Raw genomic sequence first — 20,461 nt, 5'->3', positions numbered from 1 at the left:
GAAGTTTGAGGACATGCATAAAAATAGTGCTTTACTTCCTCTGCGTACATCGGCCAGGTGTGCATATACCTGTCAGTGACGGATTGCATCAAATAAAGCACTTAACTGCGTGCAAATCTTACAGCTTCGATATCTGACGATATGGGATAAAGGCATGTTTTACTCCCATAAGCCAAGGGTCTAAAGCAGGCTGTCGTTAAATCGAAACAAACACTTTTTGTAGTGTAGGAAGCCCCCCAGCCCCCCACCCCCCTTATTTATTCTGTCTTCCCTAAGCCACACCCGTCCCTCTTCTCCTCCAATCACAGCCGGGCTCCGTCCTCCGCGCTGTCCCGGTTGGATAAAACCTGGCCGAGTGTTGGCAGCACAACACAAGACAACACAACATAACACGTTAAACAGCCCAGCCTCCTTCAGCTCTGAGCCGACACAGACACCGTATCACACCGCCGGAGTGAGCCGTCATTTGGATAATATCACCATTTATCTGCTAGAGGACGGAGTTTATTACGAGCTGCGTTGTTTAAAGGTAAGCAGCGACTTCTGAGGCTAAATTTTTCTTGAAATTCTGCACGTGACGTTTCAGCGGCTGAATGGGCAGCATCAAAGAGGCTTGCATATTTGACAAGGATACCTAAATCATCAAAAAACCAAATGTCTCTGAGGAGCAGTAGTGTCCTTTTAGTGCTGAAAAATCAGGAAAATGTTTATTTTAGTTTTAGTGACGATATAAGGATGGCACTCATGGTCCTGGTGAGTCTAAAACTTAATAGGAGCATCGATAAAGATTCAGATTTAGCTTACAGGCTCAGAAATAGCTAAACAATCAATGCATATTTTATAGAGTGATATTCAAATGATTTATCTCATTACAGTGTCCCTAACGTAAAAAAAAATCCTCTCGACATGTTATTGGTCTTTAACTTTACTTAGATGGGTTTCAGATGTATTTAATTCGAAAATCAAATAAAATATTTTAAATAACATAGGGAAAATGCCGAAAAAGTCACCTCTTACCTCCATCGTTATTGTACAGAAATGTTTCAGCAACTTGGTGAAATTCTGGCAAATAAGCTTAAATTGTCTAAATTAAACAATAGGTCTCTTTTTTGCAAACAGCTGACTTTTATCGAATCTTATTCCCATAAAAGGTATATTAAGAGAGTATATTATAATAAAGCAATTGGTCAAAAAGTTTGCAAAATGGGCAAAAAAAATTGCATGGGTCTCTTTTTGTGGGCCAACAGGGAAAGTAGACTCTTACCTTCATCACTACTGAACATTTATTTAGTCCTATGTGTAGCAATTTGTTACAAAAAACGTTTGCAAAGTGGGCTAAAAATTGAAATATGATATTTGAAAAAAAGTGAAAAATATAAAAGACGCCTATTCCAGTGCAAAAATTTAAAAGGAAAAAAGTAAACACATAACAAAATATATAAAAGGTAATTACAAGGACATTACATCATTATTTTACAGCCTTTATAGCTTTAATAATGTCACACAAAGGCTGAATAATTATGGCATATGTATTCAAAACTGTAGAAATGTGAAAGGCATTTGTGGGGTTGTCATTAAAATCAATTGCTTGCTTTGATCAATTATTTATGCCCATACTTCAGATTATTACTCAGTGTAGCTGTTTTGTGAACCAGCTAAAACATGTACAATTACATTTCAATCATGTCATATTCTTTTCTAAATCTTTGTCAACTGCTTTTGTTATTTAAACAAGTTTGAAACTCAAATGTTTTCAATTTCTTGTCTTCCAGTTAGTCTTGCGAGGTAACATAAGATAAAATAAGACAACACACAGAGAATGAAAGCAGTAAAACCTACTTTTATAAACAGCTTCTGCTGGTAACAAGAATGAGAATTTTGTACTTTTTCATCTCAAGTAAACTTTGTGCAACTTTTGATCTGGAGTGAACATTAATTCTCTTGTAACCACAATTTTACTTAAAAGTTGCACTGAGGTGTAAAGGTTAACTCTACATTTTTAATGAATCCATTGGTGTTAGTGAAGTTAAACATCAGAAAAGCACAGCTAATGAAACCTGGCTGCTCACAGTGGGAAACCGTGTGGATTTTATGAGTTAAAATAACCAAAGCCTTCACTGTAACTTTTGCTGTCAATCATCGTATAACAGCCCTTTAACAGGCTGTGACAGTCTGCTAATTATTCGCTTCATTTTAAAGCGTCCACACAGCAGGAAGCGACAGCTTAAATGATAGCTTAAAATTCTGCATTAAACGCTTTTGTACATAATTAGATTGATGGGTTTTGTGTGTGTTTTTAAATCATGTACTGCATGGTTTGTAAGACCAAACATGAAACATTTCAGGAGCTAAAACTGATATAGATGACCACCCTGTTAGCCTGAGAGTGCTAATACTGATGAATTATAGCAACTTCTTTGACCGCCTTTACAACAATTTAGTTAAGGGTTCACATAAGTTATTGTTTTTCTTATACTAGTGGTCCTCAACTGGTGGGTCAGGGACCCAAAAGTGGGTCATAGAGCTGTTTTCACTGGGTTATGAATGTGTGCCTGGAAAGAAAAGATGTATGGAGGCCCTAAGTGGACACACATCCATTTTATTTTACTCCATTTGGTTGTGATGGCAAGTAAATTTGATTATTTCTCAGGATCTTGGCTTGGTTAAATTATGATAAAAAATGGTTTTCCCATCATTTTGCATTAAGATCAAGAACAGTACGTATGCATGTTATCAAATGAGATGGAGTAAAATAAAATCTTTGCATGCATGGCCTCCTTAGTCTTACAGACTTACACATTTATTTGTATGTTTTACTCCATCAAATGTGCGTTATAATTGCATGTAATGAATTTGACTGGTTAATTTTAGTCTTATTTTATTTTGTTCTTTATTTTTTTAAAAAATGCGCACAATATTTAATACAAGTTAATGATGTACATTTTTATTCTACATTTACTTTTGTTGAAGTAAAAGTTTTCAAATAAAGTCCTAAAGAGTATATCTCGCTTTTCGAACATCAACTACTTTGAGAAGATCTGCTTTTCATCTCAAATTTTCAGATTCATGTTCAAGACCAAAAATAGAATCAGTTTCTAATTATTTAAGGATGATTAATGAGACCAATCACTCCTCATGACAGAGCTGTTAATGAAGGGAATTTTTAGGAGCAGCTGTCTGAGTAGGATCTATGTGTTTTTTATGAATACTGATTATGCAGTTTGTTGTATTTTAAAACAAATGCAGAATAGCATGAGTATTCTGGAGACCATCTGAAGTGAAAATATGCTTTAAGAATGTACAGAAGTGATGTGAAGTCAGTAAACAGCTGTATTTCCCTGCAGAGAGGAACCAGCTGAGTGTTAGTTCTGTAGCTGCTCTCAAGCGTCACACATGACAAACAGCCACTTTCATAAACCTCCATGTTCTCCTGCAGCGTGCGCTCGACAGTGCGTTGAGGAGCACACTCATGCCAGACGAGGCGGGCCGGGTGGTAAGAACACTTTAAACTGGGACAGCGTGGAGGAGAGCATCACGTTCAGCTGGTGGAGCAGAGAGCAGAGACTCAGGGAAATGTCTGGCAGCAGTGGGAGAGGTAAATACATAACACAAGCGCAAAAAAACGGGTTCAATTCACACTATACAATGTTTTCTTACATATTCGGAACAAAAGAACCACTCAATTTCTTTCACTTTTGGTTATGTAGATTGAATTTTGAAAAAAATAATCCCAAATGATCTTGGGTTTTTCACAGCATGTGAGCATTAAAATGGGTTTTGTGATATGACGTAGTTTTAAGTTGGGACATGCATCCATACATTTTTTTTTCTGGTAGCAAGTACATTTTGATTGTTATGTTCATAGCTCTAGATTTCATTGCTGATTTTCCCTTAATGATGAGCAATTTTCTCATGTTTTCAAGTAAACAACTGGCATTACTCTTTTTTACAGGAAGATGTAGTAAAATAGATTTATGAGCAAATGTCCTCCTAGGGCTTCCGTAGGGGAGAAAGAAAATATCAGTACTTTTGAATATGGGTTTATTTTTTTTTTTAGATTATTTATCAGTTCTAAGAAGCACAGCAATTTTTGATAGTTACCACACATTATTTTCAGTCATGTACTTATCTAGACATGTTTTTATTCCTTAGCTCAGATTGCACAAAAAGTCATGCCTCAGTGCTATAATTCACAAGGTCAGCTAAAAATACAATACACCTGCCAGTGTGGAAATAGTTTCTTAAGTTTTTTTTCTCAGATTTTATTCACAAGGCAGTATGCTCTTTTGACTGTTAGATCATGTTGATACTTGCTTTAGTTGTGAACAAATTTAATTCTATACCACTATATATAAATGATATATAAATGATAAATGATCATGGGAGAATTAAAATCAGAGATGAATACAACCTTATGCAAATAGTGGGGCCTAAAACTATAAGTAACATTTGTAAAACCTGTATGGCATGTTAGCATACTATGTACTGGCTTTAAACATAGGTAAAATTTGACATGCATGGTTATCAGCGCTTCTTTTTTGTTATGACTTCACAATATGCATCATTTTATATACATGAGGAAAAGTGAAACCTGTCAAATTTGAGACTGTAAGAGTCCTTTTAAGTGGATCTATTGGGAACTGAAAGGTAGCGTAAGTGTGTCAAAAATTGGCATGAAGAAGACAGTGCGCCCCAAACATTAAAATTTCTATTATCATAGGGAGCAGTTGTTTGCAACTCAAAGAGATACCCAAAAGCAGGCTACACAAATGACTGAATTTAAACCAAAAAGTTGTGTGCACCCTATATTGTTAATCATTTTTGTCTTTTATGTCTGTTGCACCAAGAAACACACTAGATTTTTACATTTTGAGAAAATTTAAAGATTCACACATAGGCTGCCACTGTTGTGCAATGCACTTTGGGTAATTATGTCAAAGGCTGAATTGCTTTTCTTCCTGTGGAGTAAAGCTTTATAAATTGTAATTCATATGCATTTTTTTAGTTAAGAGGACAATAAGGAAGAAGTTATTGCTATGCAATGCAACCACTTGACAAACAGGAGCTGCCAAGAGTGCGTGGATTAGCAATGGCAGCCTACATGGGATTTTTGTTTCATTAAAGTGGGTTTATTTCTACAAAACACATAATAAAGAAACTATATCAATAATTTAAAGTCTCCCTATCTAAATATACAGGGTTCTTTTAAAGGTGTGAAAAAATTAGACTGCTCCTACTAGAAAATGTTAAGTGAACTCTGTAACTGAACAAGGTACACTGATGATTGTAACCATAAGTCTTTAACCTAGTTTAAGTAAATTAGCCTAGTATTGAGGTGTCACTGTTGCATCTTGATTTGTCAGTTTAAATAAAGTTTTTTTGAATTGAACTTGTGTTTAATCTTGAGAGAAAATAAGTAGCCTAGCATTTAGCATCTATCTATTTATCTATCTATCTGAAGTTACAACATTTATGTTTTCCTTTTGCTTGTGCACGCTTGTCCAAGCTCCGTTCGCGTGCGCGTGCACCACTCTCTCGCTCTCTCTCCGCCCCCCCGGGTCTGCTCCGCTTTAATATCCTGCAGGTTGATGAAGCTTGGCGGGGAGATTTTTTTCCACACTCCGCTGGCAGCGTTAATAGAGGCTCTCCCCCCGTCTCCCTCCCTCACCCCCTCCCCCCTACCCCTCCTCACCCTCGTCCGGCTGTTTGATGTGGAAATGAAAGCTGGGAAAAGGCTGAGAAAGAGGAGCGTCTCAATGGGTTAAATTAAAAGCGATGGTGTTCTTGCAGAGTCACCACCGTGCAGACTATGGAGAACATGGAGCAGGCGCGAGCGCCGCGTCCGTCCGTGTTTACCGTTTTTTCCCTCGTATTTTGTCGAGCGGATTTTTTTCCGTAGGCTTCATGTCATGGTTATCAACACACCTGAAAAGACTATCTTACAGCGGTAGTAGCCTACAGCCGCATCTGTGTTGTTGGAAACTGTAGACTAGAACGACCTATTGATAGTTTGGTGTTAGTTTTAATGTTTTTAGTCGATAACCTTCATGCATTCAAATTATAAACACACGCCACCATTGATTTATCATTTTAATTTGCATTAGAATGTTATTAGTACTGTATCTAGAAAAACATACAGACACTGCAGTAACTTACCATAAAAACATGTGTCCGTAAATAGAAATAAGCATGTGTACTTTAATATTTTCTATTAAAATAAACCTTTGAATTAAAAAAGTGAAAATGATATCTACAGGCAAAAAAGAGTGCAACACAATACGACTGACACAAGATGAAAAATACATACAAAGAAACAATGTAGTTTAGAGACTGTGTTTCTTTATTTCTGATTTTCTCTACCTGTTTGTTGGCTAATATTGTGTTGAAATTAGGGCATTATATTGCTTAAATTCTGATGTGATAAATGTCCATAATTAGTGTACTGATTCTAAAGCCACGGGATTTTTTGTACCTTAAGCACACTTTGGATGAGCCCCTGCATCGGGTCCATCACCTAATGTCTCATTTAACTCCAAAAATAAAACAACTCAGAGACAGACTAGCAGACAAGTCTAAAGTCATCTGCACCTTGTTTAAGCAAATGTTTACCTTTGTACTACTCCCTTATTTCATTTTCAATCCATAACAGGCTCCGTTTTTTTGTGGTAAAATCCATGCCGTGATGTACAATCTGCCTTATTCAAAATAGAAGCAGGTCTGTATCCAAACATGAAGTCAATTACTCATATTTATTAATTTATTTTTATTGTATATTTTTGGGCTTTTTATGCCTTTTTTTTAGAGAGGATGACAGTGGACAGAATCGAAAAGGGATGAATGAGTGGGGGACAGACATGCGGGAAAGGAGCCACAGGCCGGACCTGAACCCGAGCCGTCCACTCACATGGGGTGTAACCTAACCGCACGGCTATCTGCGCCCCAGTTACCCCAATTTTAAAACAGTAAAAAAATTCCATAAGCAAGCAAAAGCTGTTTTAATGCAAAAAGAGGAATTACGAAAAGGTTGTATTGCAATTAAGAGGAATTCAGAGATTAATCAGAATTGAAATTTTTAATTGTTTGACATTGCTAGTATATATTTTGAATAGATCAAATGATGTGTTTCTTTTTAATTTTCCAAGCTTGTACATCTTCACTGAAACACACTAAGTGTAATGAAATATTCATATTTTTGTGATATAAGCTTTGTGGTATTTTTAAAACTCAAACAGACCCACAAATAATGTTTTTAATGTGTAAGTTATTGAGCTTCTATACCTAAACAGGTGTCACTCTTTGGAAAGTGAAAAGATTTGTTCATAGAAATAAACTCAATCCAACTTTTTTGGCTCATATCTCTCCTTGTATATTTATCAGATGTGATATTTGAGTTAAAAGTTGTAGTAAATTTGGTCTTTTTGGTCCTTGAAACTACAACATGTCATACTGTAACAAAATATTTTCTCCCCTTTTTTTCTACAGCTACATTTTACCGTTTGACTTGTAGTGGGTGACGCTGGTGAGTCACTGTCTCTGTTCCATGACATTTATAAGTGTTCATCCCCCCTCCTCCCCCAGGTCATGGGGGTCTTAACCAACTAGGTGGAATGTTTGTTAATGGCCGCCCGCTTCCGGAGGTGATCCGGCAACGCATCGTGGACATGGCACACCAAGGGGTCCGGCCCTGTGACATCTCCCGGCAGCTCCGAGTCAGCCATGGCTGCGTCAGCAAGATCCTGGGACGGTAGGCACCTTGCCCAACTTTTTGTTCCTGTAAATCAGCCTGTTTGTGCCCTTTGACCCCTGTCTGAAAACATGCCCTTCAAAGTAAGAGTCCCTCTGTCTTACTTCCAGTTACTACGAGACGGGCAGCATCAAACCAGGCGTGATCGGCGGCTCCAAACCCAAAGTGGCCACCCCGAAGGTTGTGGATAAAATCGCAGAGTACAAAAGGCAGAACCCCACTATGTTCGCCTGGGAGATCAGAGACAGGCTGCTGGCGGAGGGAGTGTGTGACAGCGACACGGTGCCTAGCGTGAGCTCCATTAACAGGTGACATACTGAATTATGAATGAGAGCCTGTTAAAGGTACAAATATGTCTCTGTGGGGAAGCAGCATGTAGATAATGAGCTTCTTTGATAGCAGAAAAGGGATGGATTGACTCCTTTTCATATGGAAATACATATACTATCATTATGCTGATGCAAACACTGAATTTTAAGTTATTTTAAAGCTCCTGTGAGGAATTTTAGGCTGGTTATGAACTTCACTGACATTAAAACTGATGCCTCTCAGAGGCCTGAAAAAGCAATCCAAATCAACAGTGATAAGACTGATTATTTCTATAGTTAATTTTCAGTGTTTGTAAGTGCTGCCACTGGTTAGGTGTCTCATTACTCCACTTAACAGCCTTTTATTACTCTTTCCTAGGCAAAGATACACAATTAGGAATTACATTATGAAGCAGGATGACATTTTTTGTAGAAAACACAACAGCAGAGAAAAGAAAAGTCCCTTTTTGTCCACAGAGGGCATTGAAATCAGCACAATTCAAGAGTTCCTTACAGGAGTATTTTAATGATTGTTATGTTCATTTCAGAATAATTCGAACAAAGGTCCAGCAGCCATTCAATCTGCCTATGGACGGAAAAGGCCTGAGTCCGGGACAAACCTTGAGTAAGTCTTCATCATTCAAACAAACATTCATGCATCACAGAGGCCATAACAACAAACATGCTCACGTGATTGAGAAGGATTAAGGTTAAAGATTAAAGAGCATGCTCGTCGTTCTGTTGGATTAAGAGAGTGACGGTTGGTTAACAAGACTATAGTTGCGTTCAGACATGATCATTTCCTCTCTGTCTAAAATCTAACTCAGTTCCTCTCTCTCCAGTCCCCAGTTCAGCAGTCACTCCTCCTGAATCTCCACACTCAGACTCCTTGGGCTCCACCTACTCCATCAGTGGCTTGTTAGGGATTCCCCAACCCAGCGCCGAGGGCAAGAGGAGCCACGATGACAGTAAGAATTAGATCAAATGAATGATACAGCATGCACTGACATAATTTTGCTCTTTTCTGGGGCATCTTCAGGAAGTCAGTCAGACATTCAGGGGGGTAAAAACAGAGGAGGGTCATGCTTATCCCCTTCATCATCCTGTTCAAGAATTAAGTCATTACCAAATACAAACTCCCGAGCTGTCACTCCTGAAATGTCAGAGATATTTTCTAGTGATTTTAAAGAGAATCTGCCCCTGAAATAAGCACAGGTCAAAGGTCATGGGCACCATCACCCTATCCCACTTTCTTGTGGTGAATTATCCTGAATATCTCCAACTGTATTCATGTATCAGCTCATCCTAACTTCAGACAGAAATTTAAAGGAGTCTGACAGGAAATAGCTGGATAATGTTGGAGTAAAACTGTGTCCATTAGCGTTCACATATGCAAAACATTTCAGGATGTTTTTAGAAGATTTTTGCACGGTAGAATTCAGCATAACATCATGCAGCTTTTTAATGTTAATATTTATCCATGCAAAATGCAGTCCTTACCTGTTATATGCTGTCTTAAAAAGCTTTAAAACACTTAGGATTTTTTAATTTGACAACTTTTTTCCTTCTTTATCACCAGAAATTAATTCAAACAAGTTTTTCTGTTTTTACTTGGCTTATTTGGTCTTTGGTCTGCCTCAGATTAATTATAATCAAATGTACTGTTACAAGGCTTCATAAGCATCAGAAAAGCTTTAAAATGGTTCATAAAATGTCAATTTATTCATTTTAATTAACTTTTATTTTACCAGAAGGTTTTCACATGACACAAAATCTCTTTTACAACAGAGTCCTGGCACAAAAAGTCGCACACAAACAACAGTTTAACAACGAGCAAAAAATTACATCAGGCAGTAAAATTAGCAGCATGCAGTTGTAAAACTTGTGTAAGGACCGGCCCAATGATCCTTGGTCCTTGTTTTAAAATCTTCCTAACTTATACAGCACTCAAGTTAAAGGTGACCCTTAAGTACATTTGCATATACTTAGTTCCTTAGAGCAGGGGTTCAAACTTTTTAGCCTGTGACCCCAAAAATAAAGGTGCCAGAGATCGAGGACCCCACCGTACCTTAAGGTGGTTGAAGCATAGTTGAGCACAGCCGTGCAAATTCAAGAATAGTCATACACTCACAATTTAATTTTTTTACTTTGATTTCAGCCCAAATCTCACTAAATGACAATGTTTTTATTTTACATTTAACTAATTTTATGCATATGTTTGTATGAAAATATGTGAAATATACCATTTAGAATAATTTGAAAATATTCCTATTTTTTGGAGGTCATCTGGCGACCCCTCTCAGTTCTGACATGTTGATAACCACTGCCTTAGAGGACAACTTCACATACAGTATGCTGCTGTTGTAAACATAAGAAAAACACATATATAACTTGCTCACACAAGTGTACAACACATTTTCTTTTGTTTGTTTTTTTCCTTTATATGAGCATGAACGATGTTGAGTTTTATTTTTTTTTTTAAAAACTCTCTAAATTAGAGTTTTCATGATACCAAATAAAAAATCTTAATACAATATAGGTAAAATTGAAATTCAAATGGTATCTGTTTTGATACTATTTCCAACAAAAATAGAACCACTAAGCACCCATCTTCAGTTAATTTCTTGTTTTAAATTCTCAGAACGTACAAAGTCTTGCAAGCTGTCAATATAGAGAGTGCACTCTTATTCTCTCAGCAGATTATAGTTAAAACTATTGATACTTTTTAATTTAATCAAACATGTATTTTTTTTTTTTTTGCTTACTTACACTGGATCCCTGTTTGTTGTTACTGCAGTAACATTTATTATTCCTACAAAGAAAAGACCATTACATACAAAATCAACAAATACACAAACATTAAAGAAATAAAGTAAAATTAAAAAATACTATCACAACAAACCAATAGCTAAAACATTTCATAGGATCCAGAACGCATCGATAGTTACAGAAGTAGTGTACCTAAAAAGTATAATATCTTGACTTTTCTATCACAGTCAGTCAAATATGAGTTTTTTTTTCTTACTATTATAAGCCACCAAATTTAGTGGCAGTTTATTCCGGTTTAACATGGCGGTTTACACTGAAATGACAAATAGTATTGTTAAAACACTTTATATACTATGGTTTTTGATACCCTAGATTTGCAAATATTGACTAAAATCATGATAAAGTAGTTATTAAGTAGTTTATACACAGGTCTTTTGATAAGAAAAGCATGCATAGAACTTTTTTAGGGTTTTATCAGTGAAACAATTAAAATCTGTGTTGATTTTTGGTGGCAGTGAGTCAGTTTTTCTTCCCTCTTAGGTCTTGCATGGGCTCAGCTTTTCTTAGATACATACAAGGAAAAATGGCTGGGAAACACTGCCCTCATAGTATCATTTGGGTGCAGGTTCAATAGTTTGGAGGAGGTTGAGTTTTAACATCATTTTATGTGTATCTCATCAGGTGACCAGGAGAGTTGTCGGCACAGCGTAGACTCTCAGGGCAGTGGTGGCATCCCAAGGAAACAGATGAGAGTGGATCACTTCTCGGCAGCCACACAACATCTGGACTGTGGGTTCGATCGTCACCATTATCCAGCGGACTCGTTCAGCTCCACATCCGGAAGCAAAACAGAGCAGGTAGAATCAAGTCAATGAGGAGCTTAAATACAGCTCAGACAAAATATTGCCATACAAATAATTATTTTCATGTTTGTTTTTTGTTTACAGTTCAAGATTCTTTGTTTGTGTCTGGAGCTATAAACTCTGCCTTAGTTTTTTGCCTTAGACGTGTCCTTTTTTGTGTTTTTACTTCTTCTCCTGCATAAGCACATTACTCACAGTAATAGCTAATCCTTGTTCATCATCTGCAGACTTTGTACCCGCTCTCCCTCATCAATGGCAGCCTAGAAGAAGCCAAGACAAGCCTTTCAACATCCTCGTCTGCCATTGGACGAAATCTGACGGCACATCAGAGCTACACAATGGTGACAGGTGAGAAACTTTGACCTGCATTTGTCCTTAACCCCTTCATTTTTTTTCCTCATTTTTGTCATTTTACTCATATTTCTTTTGACTTCACTTCCACTCATAATCATAATTTTTTCATCCAACCTGCCTCCTCCCAACCCGCCGTCGTCACCTCAGAGCCCCTCCAGTCGCTGCCGCTCTGCCTAAAACAGGAAATGTCCCCGGAAGTGACAAGCACAAGCCCCTCCCCAAACATGGCATCATCCAACCTGGCATTCGTAGAGCTGCAGGCGCTGCAGAAGCCTGTTTCTGTCAGCAGCAGCAGCTGCAGCAACTCCAACCATTTCCCCAATGCCTTCAACTCATTCTCCCATCATGCACCTGTGTACGGGCAGTTCAGCAGTCAGCCTATCATCTCAGGTAACAGGGTGTCATCTCATCCTAATGTCTACTTTCTGGATCATGCAGTTGGTGTAAAATGCAACCATGTTTCATCTATTCTTTTATTCCATGTTTGTTCACTGTTAATTTTGGAAGAAAATTTAGTTAGTTTTAGCTTTAAGACTGAAATTTTCTTTAGTTTTAGTCACATTTGAGTAATTTCTATTTTTTATAGTTTAAGTCTAGTTTGAGTCAAAGAAACCTCAAAATTTTGAATCTACTTTTATGTTAACAGTTATTTTCTCTGTACTTATTTAAGTAGCCATACTGTAAAACTGATATATCAATATCAAAAATAATACTAGCATAACTTGAATGCTCTCTACTCAATCCCTGCTTGTGTTTAGACAGATTTTATGTACAGTATCAGCATTAAGTCTTGTTGTAGTCTCCTTGATGGAAACTCAACTTACTTTTTATCAGAGTTTTTTCACCAGCAAGGCTTAGTCTCATCTTCCTCATGGTAAAAAAAAATCATCAACCAACATTTTAGATATCTATTTTTTTGTCAACAAAATTAACACTGTGTTTATTTGAACCATTTTTCATTCATGTATTGATTTATTATTTATTTAAGATAATAGGAATTGCTAAATGAGCAATTACTCACATCCAGAATAGGCTGTGTAACATTAAAAATTACAACTATAACCAGTGAATAAAAAAGATGCAACCACTTAAATTCTAGCATTTTGCTTTTTGAAATTACAGAAGCCCAAAGCAGACAAATATCCACTCTTTTCATTTGCCCTGCATTTCCAGTTATTTTTCAAGATTTTGACTTTTATATGATTTAATCTCAATAGGAAAATACTGGTTTCCCCAAAGTAATGACTCTGTCAAGATTGTGAGAAATGAGCGAAATTAAGCCATAAGAAATAAAATAAAAAAGAAAAATAAGTTGAGATCTCAGGAAAACATCAGACCCTGCTCATTATCACAGGAGTAAGATTAAAGTATGCATGCATGTCCTCTAAGGGCTTCTGCAGTAAAATACCTTTTACCATAACTTTTTACTGAAATGTAGTTAAAGCACTGACAAAAAGCCACTTGTCTACAAGCTGGTAGATGTCCTATTTCTGCAATAAACACAAACTTACATCAAACGTACACTTCGGTTGAGCCATTGCAGCGTCTCCCTGCAGACACAGTGATGTAAAATAAGTCCATAAGTAGTGTCTCATTTCACTTTAAAAAACTCAGAGACAGCTCAGTGGACAAGTCAAAAGTCACCTGCACCCTGTGTTATTAAACATTTACCTTTTTACTGTTGTCTTAATACCTTTTTAAAGACCCCCTCCATACATTTAAAGACTCTATCACATTTTTAATTTCTAACTTAGGCTGTGCAGTGAATCAAAAGTTAGATTAAATTGCAATATGGCAGTAGTCAAATGGCAGAAGGTGAAGGCACTGATAGAAATTAAAGCATTGACAATAAACCATTAGTCTACAAGCTGATAAATATACTATTTCTGCTACAAAAAAGCAGATTATCATTAAGTTGTTGTAAGTAATGAAATACTTAGTAGGGCTGAAGTATTTATCCCAATTAATTGCAATTAATTTTTGAATTTTCTTTGTTAAACACTATTAATCAAATGCTTTTATGCAATTTAAATTCCACTGTTTTGCATTAGAACCTTTTCTTTGTTTGTATTTTACTACTGGCTTAAACTGAATACCATTAGTAATTGACTTCCTGTTTGGATACAGACCTGCTTTTATTGGTAGATGAAATTTTATGACATGAACTTAACCATGGGAAAAGGAACTTGTTCTGGATTGAAAAGGAAACAACAGGGTGCCTTGAAAAGTATCACAAGTTGATAAATCAATTTAAGGAAAATTAAGGCTTTTAAAACATATTAAAAAGTATTAAATGTAAGACCATAAAGTCTTTGATGTTCTGCTTTAAGTTTTATCTTCATAAAATCTTGTGAAGAGGTACTCCTGTATTGTTGTATGACTGTTTATAGGCCACTGAAGTGGAAGAATCAGACCTTTAAACCTTTTCTCATTGTCTAATCTCAAGATGTTGAAAGAAAGCTTGTTTTGAATACTACAGTGAGAAATATTAACGACATTGTCTTTTCCACATCGTCATATTTTTTACTTTGCAAAACACATTTGCCCTTGTGTTGCCTGTGTAACTTTAGAAAGATTAAGAAAAACCTATACAAAAACAAAGAAACTAAGATTTTTACAAACTATCCAAAAAAAATACACTTTGCATGATGTGTTGAGCATGGCATCTCTGCTGCAAAGAGATGTATTAAACTGATATTTTGACACATGTTTCAGATTAAAGAAACATTGCACCTTCCACTCTTTGAATACTGCCATATTGCAATTTAATCTTAATTTTGATTAACTTCTCAGCCTTAGTTAGAAATTGAAGATGCAGAAGGGTCTTGAGAAAAGTATTAGAAATAAAATGTCAGATTTTCTGAATACACCCTGAAAAAGAAAAACGTTAAAAAGGTAATTGTTTGATAGCACAGGGTCTAGGTGACTTTTGACTCATCCACTGAGCAGTCTGTGATTTTTTTCAAGGGAAATGAGACAGGAGGTGGGCTTATTTTACTTCACTGTGGCTGCAGGGAGATGTTGCAGTGGCTTGACCAAAGTGTCTAAAAAGGAATTTAAAGCATTTGATTTATTGTCTTTAGAAGAAAATGAATCCACAAGTCATGTATCTTGATTTATCGCAATTAATACAGTTAATTTTGACAGCCCTGACTCTTACCTTGAAAGCATTCCTTCCATAAGGGTCTGTTTCATTCACATTTTTTTCCTTTAATCTTTTCTGGGGGGTTTTTTTCTGCAGCATAAACAGACCTTACTGCAGCTCATCCTGCAGCTCTAAAGAATGAAAAAAGTCCTTTTTTAAAATTAAATTTTAGTGTGTTTGTGTGGTTGCAGGGCGTGACATGGTGAGCTCCACCCTGCCAGGTTACCCACCTCACATCCCCTCCCCCGCTCAGACAGGTTACACCTCCTCGGCCATCACGGGCATGGTAGCAGGTAAGAGAGCATTTATAGCTGGATGATTCAAAAGCCATAAAGAGAATTAAGATATGAAAAATGAGGGAGAAGAGCCACCTGAGTGTGATAGGAAGAGATAAAGAAGGGATGAAGATGAAGGAAGAGGAGGAGTGGAGAGAAAAGGAGGCAGGAGGTTTGTAGATTAACAGAAACACAGGCTGAGTCAATGAGTAGTCTCACCAGGGTGGTATTTTGTGTCTGTACGTGCATGTGTGCGGGTGCACATGGGCCCGGGGGGTACAGAGAGCAGGCTGGGGGTTCCGCCCTGCTGCCCACACCCCCCACCCAGACACCTCTGACCACACATCCCCATGGGAACCAGGGGGCCCATGCAGGAGGGAGATGCAGGGTGGGCAGAAGAGGGAGGGTGTAAAGTCTGGGTATGAGGAGGAGCTCTGTGGTGTGTCGACGATATCAGGATGCCTGCATATGACGAGAGTGAGAGAGAGAGGGAGAGAGTGATGTGCCTTTTTTATTTGAAGTCTGCCCTCCGAAGCGCGAAATGAGAGGGTCTGATTTATTATTTTTCTGGTGGGCTCGCTGTGAGGAAGAGTTGCTACACAATTACTGACTGAAGGGGGGGTAGGACAGGAGAAGAGGAGGTGGGGGGCTCGGGATTCATTCCAGCCGACATAATTACCAATTAGATATTGGAATGCTTAAAAAAGGAGAGGGGAAAAAAGAGGAGGCTAAAGCAGCAAGAGGAGGACAGACGGAGAGAGGAGGAGGGCATTTCAGAGGGCAGAGTTCTGAGGAGAGGGAGAGAGAGAGAGGGCGTAGAGGCTGGCCTCATGCACGCACCACTGGGCCGAGGGATTTTACCCAGAGACATCCACCTGCACCACAGATTAATGGTTTACAGGCTGCACTAACTGTTGGTGAATTATGAGCTAAAGCTGAGCACACAAACACAAACATAGACGCACAGAGAGCTCGCGGCGGTGTCTTAGCTTTGCCTTTTAATAACAAATGTTTCCTGTGTTGTTGTTGCCGGTGTTTGATGAAGTTTCTCTCTCTCCCTCTGTCAGCAGGTGCAGAGTACTCGGGTCAGACGTACAGCCACACACCGTACACCACGTACAGCGACGCCTGGAGGTTCACCAACTCCTCCATACTGGGTAAATGAGGACACATTACATCTCAGTAATATGTTGTGACCCGCCAAAATAAAAGCAGAGTATGGCCTCGAGAATTTAACAGAACTCACTAAAAGATGTAGAAAAAATTAGGAAACCATCATGCATAACTAACTAGTTTTATTTGACTGCTTCTCAGAATCAGAATAGGTTTATCACCAAGTACATGTGCAATTTATTTTGGTGTTTTAGGTGCAAAAAAAGCATAGAAGTAGCATTTAAAAGTAGAAAGCTAATCAGCACTCGAATTTAATCTGTCATTGGGAAATCAGCTTTATTATTCCAAAACAACAAGAAAAATACGTCAGAATCCTGAGAAAACAACCAAAATGTACTCATTCTCACGAAAAACTACAGTTGACTAAATATCAGATTCAGAAAACTATTGGCTCAGCATACAGCGCAACAATCAAACCAAAGACAAATAACATTTTTAAAAACAGAGTTAAAAGGCTACTACACTAAATAAGACAGGGTAAAAGGATGTATTTATAGGGAGGTATGTCCACCCAGGGCTTCCATACATCACAGACTTATTTTTTTAACAGAAATTCTTTTTCCAAATTTACTTGCAACCTCAGAAACCGCTCAAAGGGCACCAATTTAGCTCAGTGGGTGGAGCAAAAGCCCATATACAGAGGCTGGACTCCTCAACGCACTGGTTGCAGGATCAATTTCGCAGTCTCGGTGCATGTTGGGTGCATGTCTTCCTCTCCCTCCCTGTATTTCCTGTCTCTCTTCAGTTGTCCTATCAAATAAGGGCCCACCAGTTGGGAACCATTGGTACAGCGCGAAGATTGAGAAATCTCCAAAAATAGGTGTGACAGGAGTCGTTTTTACACGGTAACCATGACTGGCCTAGACCAGATATAAGACCTTTACTTCACAACCTCAATTCCAAAAAAGTTGGGACGTTGTGTAAAATGTATAAAACAGAATGCAATGATTAGCAAATCCCATAAACTTACATTTTATTCATAATAGAACCAAATATCAGATTCAGAAACTGAGACTCCATTTCATCAAAATATTATCTCATGAAAGTAGGGACGTGGCATTAAAAGGCTGGAAAAGTAAGTGGTACTAATGAAAAACAGCTGTAGGAGCGTTCTGCAACTAATTATGTTATTAGGTCCCATGTTTATGACATTATTGGGTATAAAAGGAGCATTTTAGAGAGGCAGACTCTCTCAGAAATAAGACTGGGCAGTGGTTCACCAATCTGAGAAAAACTGTCTAGAGAGATTTCTCCAGATTCTCTGAATCTTTTGATGATTTTTTCTACTGTAGATGGTAGAAAATTCAAAGTCTTTTCAACCTTACTTTCAGGAACATTTTTCTCACAGATTGTTGAACCTCTTCTTCTGAGAGACTCTGCTTCTTAACATAATTAGTGCCACTTACTTTCTAAGCCTGTTGTTGCCCCATCCCTACTTTTTTGAGATTTTTTGCTGCCATCAAATTAAAAATAAGCTAATATTTTTCATAAAATAGTAAAATGTTACCGTTTTCAACATCTGATATGGTTTGTTATGTTGTACTGTAAATATAATATGGTTTATGAGATCTATAAATCATTGCATTCTGTTTTTATTTACATTTTACACTGCGCCAAACTTTTTTGGAATTGGGGTTGTACAAGGGAGACAATTTCAAGATTTGCTACAACTTATTTTCAGTAATTAACAAGTAAACACAAGCAGTAAGTTAAGGAAAAATTAAAATGGTCAGATGAGTCATTGACACGCAGAGATAGCCTGAACAGAGAGCACAATTCACCAAATATGGGAGAAAATGTTAGATTTTTAAGTTGGTTTAACAATTATACAACAACAAATCTCAGCTTTTTGTTTCTTTTTTACATACAACCTATTTTATGTTAGTTTTATTTATTCATTAGTTATTTTTACTTGCTGTGATGGTACTATCTCTGAGTTGTATCAGATGCTCAGAAGTGGAGGATTATTAGTCGATGTCTCCTGAACCATCCAGTTTAGACAACCCTAAACTCCCGTGTTTCTTTGATCTTTTGATTCCTTATGAGACGTTAGAGTTCAGACTGAATCCACTCGCAGGACAAACAGCGAGAGCCGCTCAGACTCTCCACCATCTGCTGTAAAAACCTGAGGATAATATGGATAAAGCAAAGTCTGATCTCCCGCAGACAACACTTTCCACTTCTTACTGACCGACCCCTCTATGCTTGTGTCTCCCCCCACAGGTTCACCCTATTACTACAGCTCGGCCTCCCGCACCGCTCCTCCGTCTGCAGCCGCCTACGACCACCTCTAGTCCCCCTGACCTGATGGACCCAAACTGGAGACTATACATCAGCTGATTGAGGACCAAGGCATGAAACTGGCTCTGCTGATGAACCAGCGAAATATTCTCACCTCCTCCTCTGTTATTTATTTGTTGCTACTGACTCATGCACGTTTACAAACTCCTAACACCTCCCAGGGCCACATCAAGGTGCATACTCTCCAACTTTAGAGCTCTTTAATGCTGTTTTTGGCCAAAGACTTCCTTTCTGCAACATGACAACACCGATGCACAGATATGCAACCTCTTTATACAGAACTATGCCTGCTTTTTGTTTACAATGCTCTTTATTGTCCTATCATTTCAATTAATTCTTTTTTACTGGTTTCTGCTTACATTTTACCATAGATTTAGATTCTCAGATCTTCCAAGTAGTAAAACACTTTAATTCACAACTTCAACAGAATCCCCCATTCGGAAATAATTAATGTTTTTGTCCAGCAATATGTACATAATGTAAATGATGAATGACCTACGAGGAAGTGATGCAATTTTCTCTCAGAGAATGAATGATGATGGTGATTTGGCTGCAACAAAAGCTTGAAATACTGTTTGGTTTTGCGTCAGATAAATTGAGTTTGCTGTCATGCTGATGTTCTGATGTTTGGTAAGAACTGTGACTATTTTTTCTTATACTGGTATTAATATTATTGCAGATGTAAATAAGGAATTTCTAAAGAATTATTTTAATTAAAGCATGGCAAATTTACCTGTGTGTTTGCTGCTTTTTCTTTAAATGGTGTTTTTTTTTTTTCATTAATAAAAACTTATATATTTTGTGAATAACATGGTGTCACTTATAGTTGAAGCTTGTGTTTGGTATATGAAAAAGAGTACTTATTAATTATTATTATTATTATTATTATTATTATTATTATTATTATTATCTGTCCTCGTGTCTACATTCAGCCAAAATGTTGCATATTTTTCGTACCTCTCAGCGTTTTAAAAGGACGAAAGCAATGATCCTGAAAGCACGCGCATCTGTTTAATTTCTTCTTTTATTTTCCACATCATGTAGTTTTATTTGCAATTATTTCCGTCCCCTCTTTGCGGCCTCATAATTGCGGCGCGTTAACGACGCCACGGTTCGGCGGTGACGCGGCCCACCTGGTGCCGCCGCGTGCTCGGAGAGGACGGCGCGAGGACGCTGGTGATGATGGAGAGGGGAGGCCGCGCGCGCTCCACGAGCGAAACATGGCAGCACGTGAAGCCGAAAGGGGGGAATATCCGCGAGCTTAAACGGTCGAGTCTTGTTACTACTGAGGAGGGAAAAAAAGCCTGTAGACAATGCTGTGTTCAATTAGAAAGGAGAGAACGCTTTTATTTGATTTTATTACGAAATAAATGTACCACATATGGCTAAAATAAGACAAAACAAATGCACAGGAATAGAAAACCATCTAAAACCTTCATTTAGCATACTTCCCTAATATTAGGGAATACTAGGGCAGTAATTTATGACGTCAAGACTATACCTTTAATTTAAATAACATTGGGAATAGG

The 20,461-nt window shown here is 37.7% G+C and overlaps 1 protein-coding gene across 3 annotated transcripts; it reads left to right on the top strand.

The window, feature by feature from the left end:
- The first annotated feature begins 388 nt into the window (after positions 1 to 388).
- Positions 389 to 19,664, top strand: pax8 (paired box 8). 3 transcript variants are annotated; one of them, XM_041810111.1, is made up of 12 exons: positions 389 to 529; positions 3,437 to 3,595; positions 7,603 to 7,744; positions 7,855 to 8,052; positions 8,601 to 8,677; positions 8,895 to 9,020; positions 11,503 to 11,678; positions 11,912 to 12,032; positions 12,186 to 12,428; positions 15,375 to 15,476; positions 16,526 to 16,615; positions 18,855 to 19,664. In XM_041810111.1, exons 2-12 carry the CDS (start codon positions 3,574 to 3,576, stop codon positions 18,923 to 18,925), a joined length of 1,368 nt encoding a protein of 455 aa, XP_041666045.1. In that variant the 5' UTR covers positions 389 to 529; positions 3,437 to 3,573; the 3' UTR covers positions 18,926 to 19,664. The 3 variants fall into 3 exon arrangements, with proteins under 3 accessions (XP_041666045.1, XP_041666043.1, XP_041666042.1); XM_041810109.1 differs by having other exon boundaries at positions 7,579 to 7,744; positions 16,529 to 16,615; XM_041810108.1 differs by having other exon boundaries at positions 7,579 to 7,744.
- The last annotated feature ends 797 nt before the right edge of the window (positions 19,665 to 20,461 follow it).

Source organism: Cheilinus undulatus, linkage group 17 (assembly GCF_018320785.1).
Source record: "Cheilinus undulatus linkage group 17, ASM1832078v1, whole genome shotgun sequence".
Classification (NCBI taxonomy): Eukaryota; Metazoa; Chordata; class Actinopteri; order Labriformes; family Labridae; genus Cheilinus; species Cheilinus undulatus.
The sequence above is the reverse complement of the archived record's forward strand: the minus strand, read 5'-3'. Positions and strand labels throughout refer to the sequence as shown.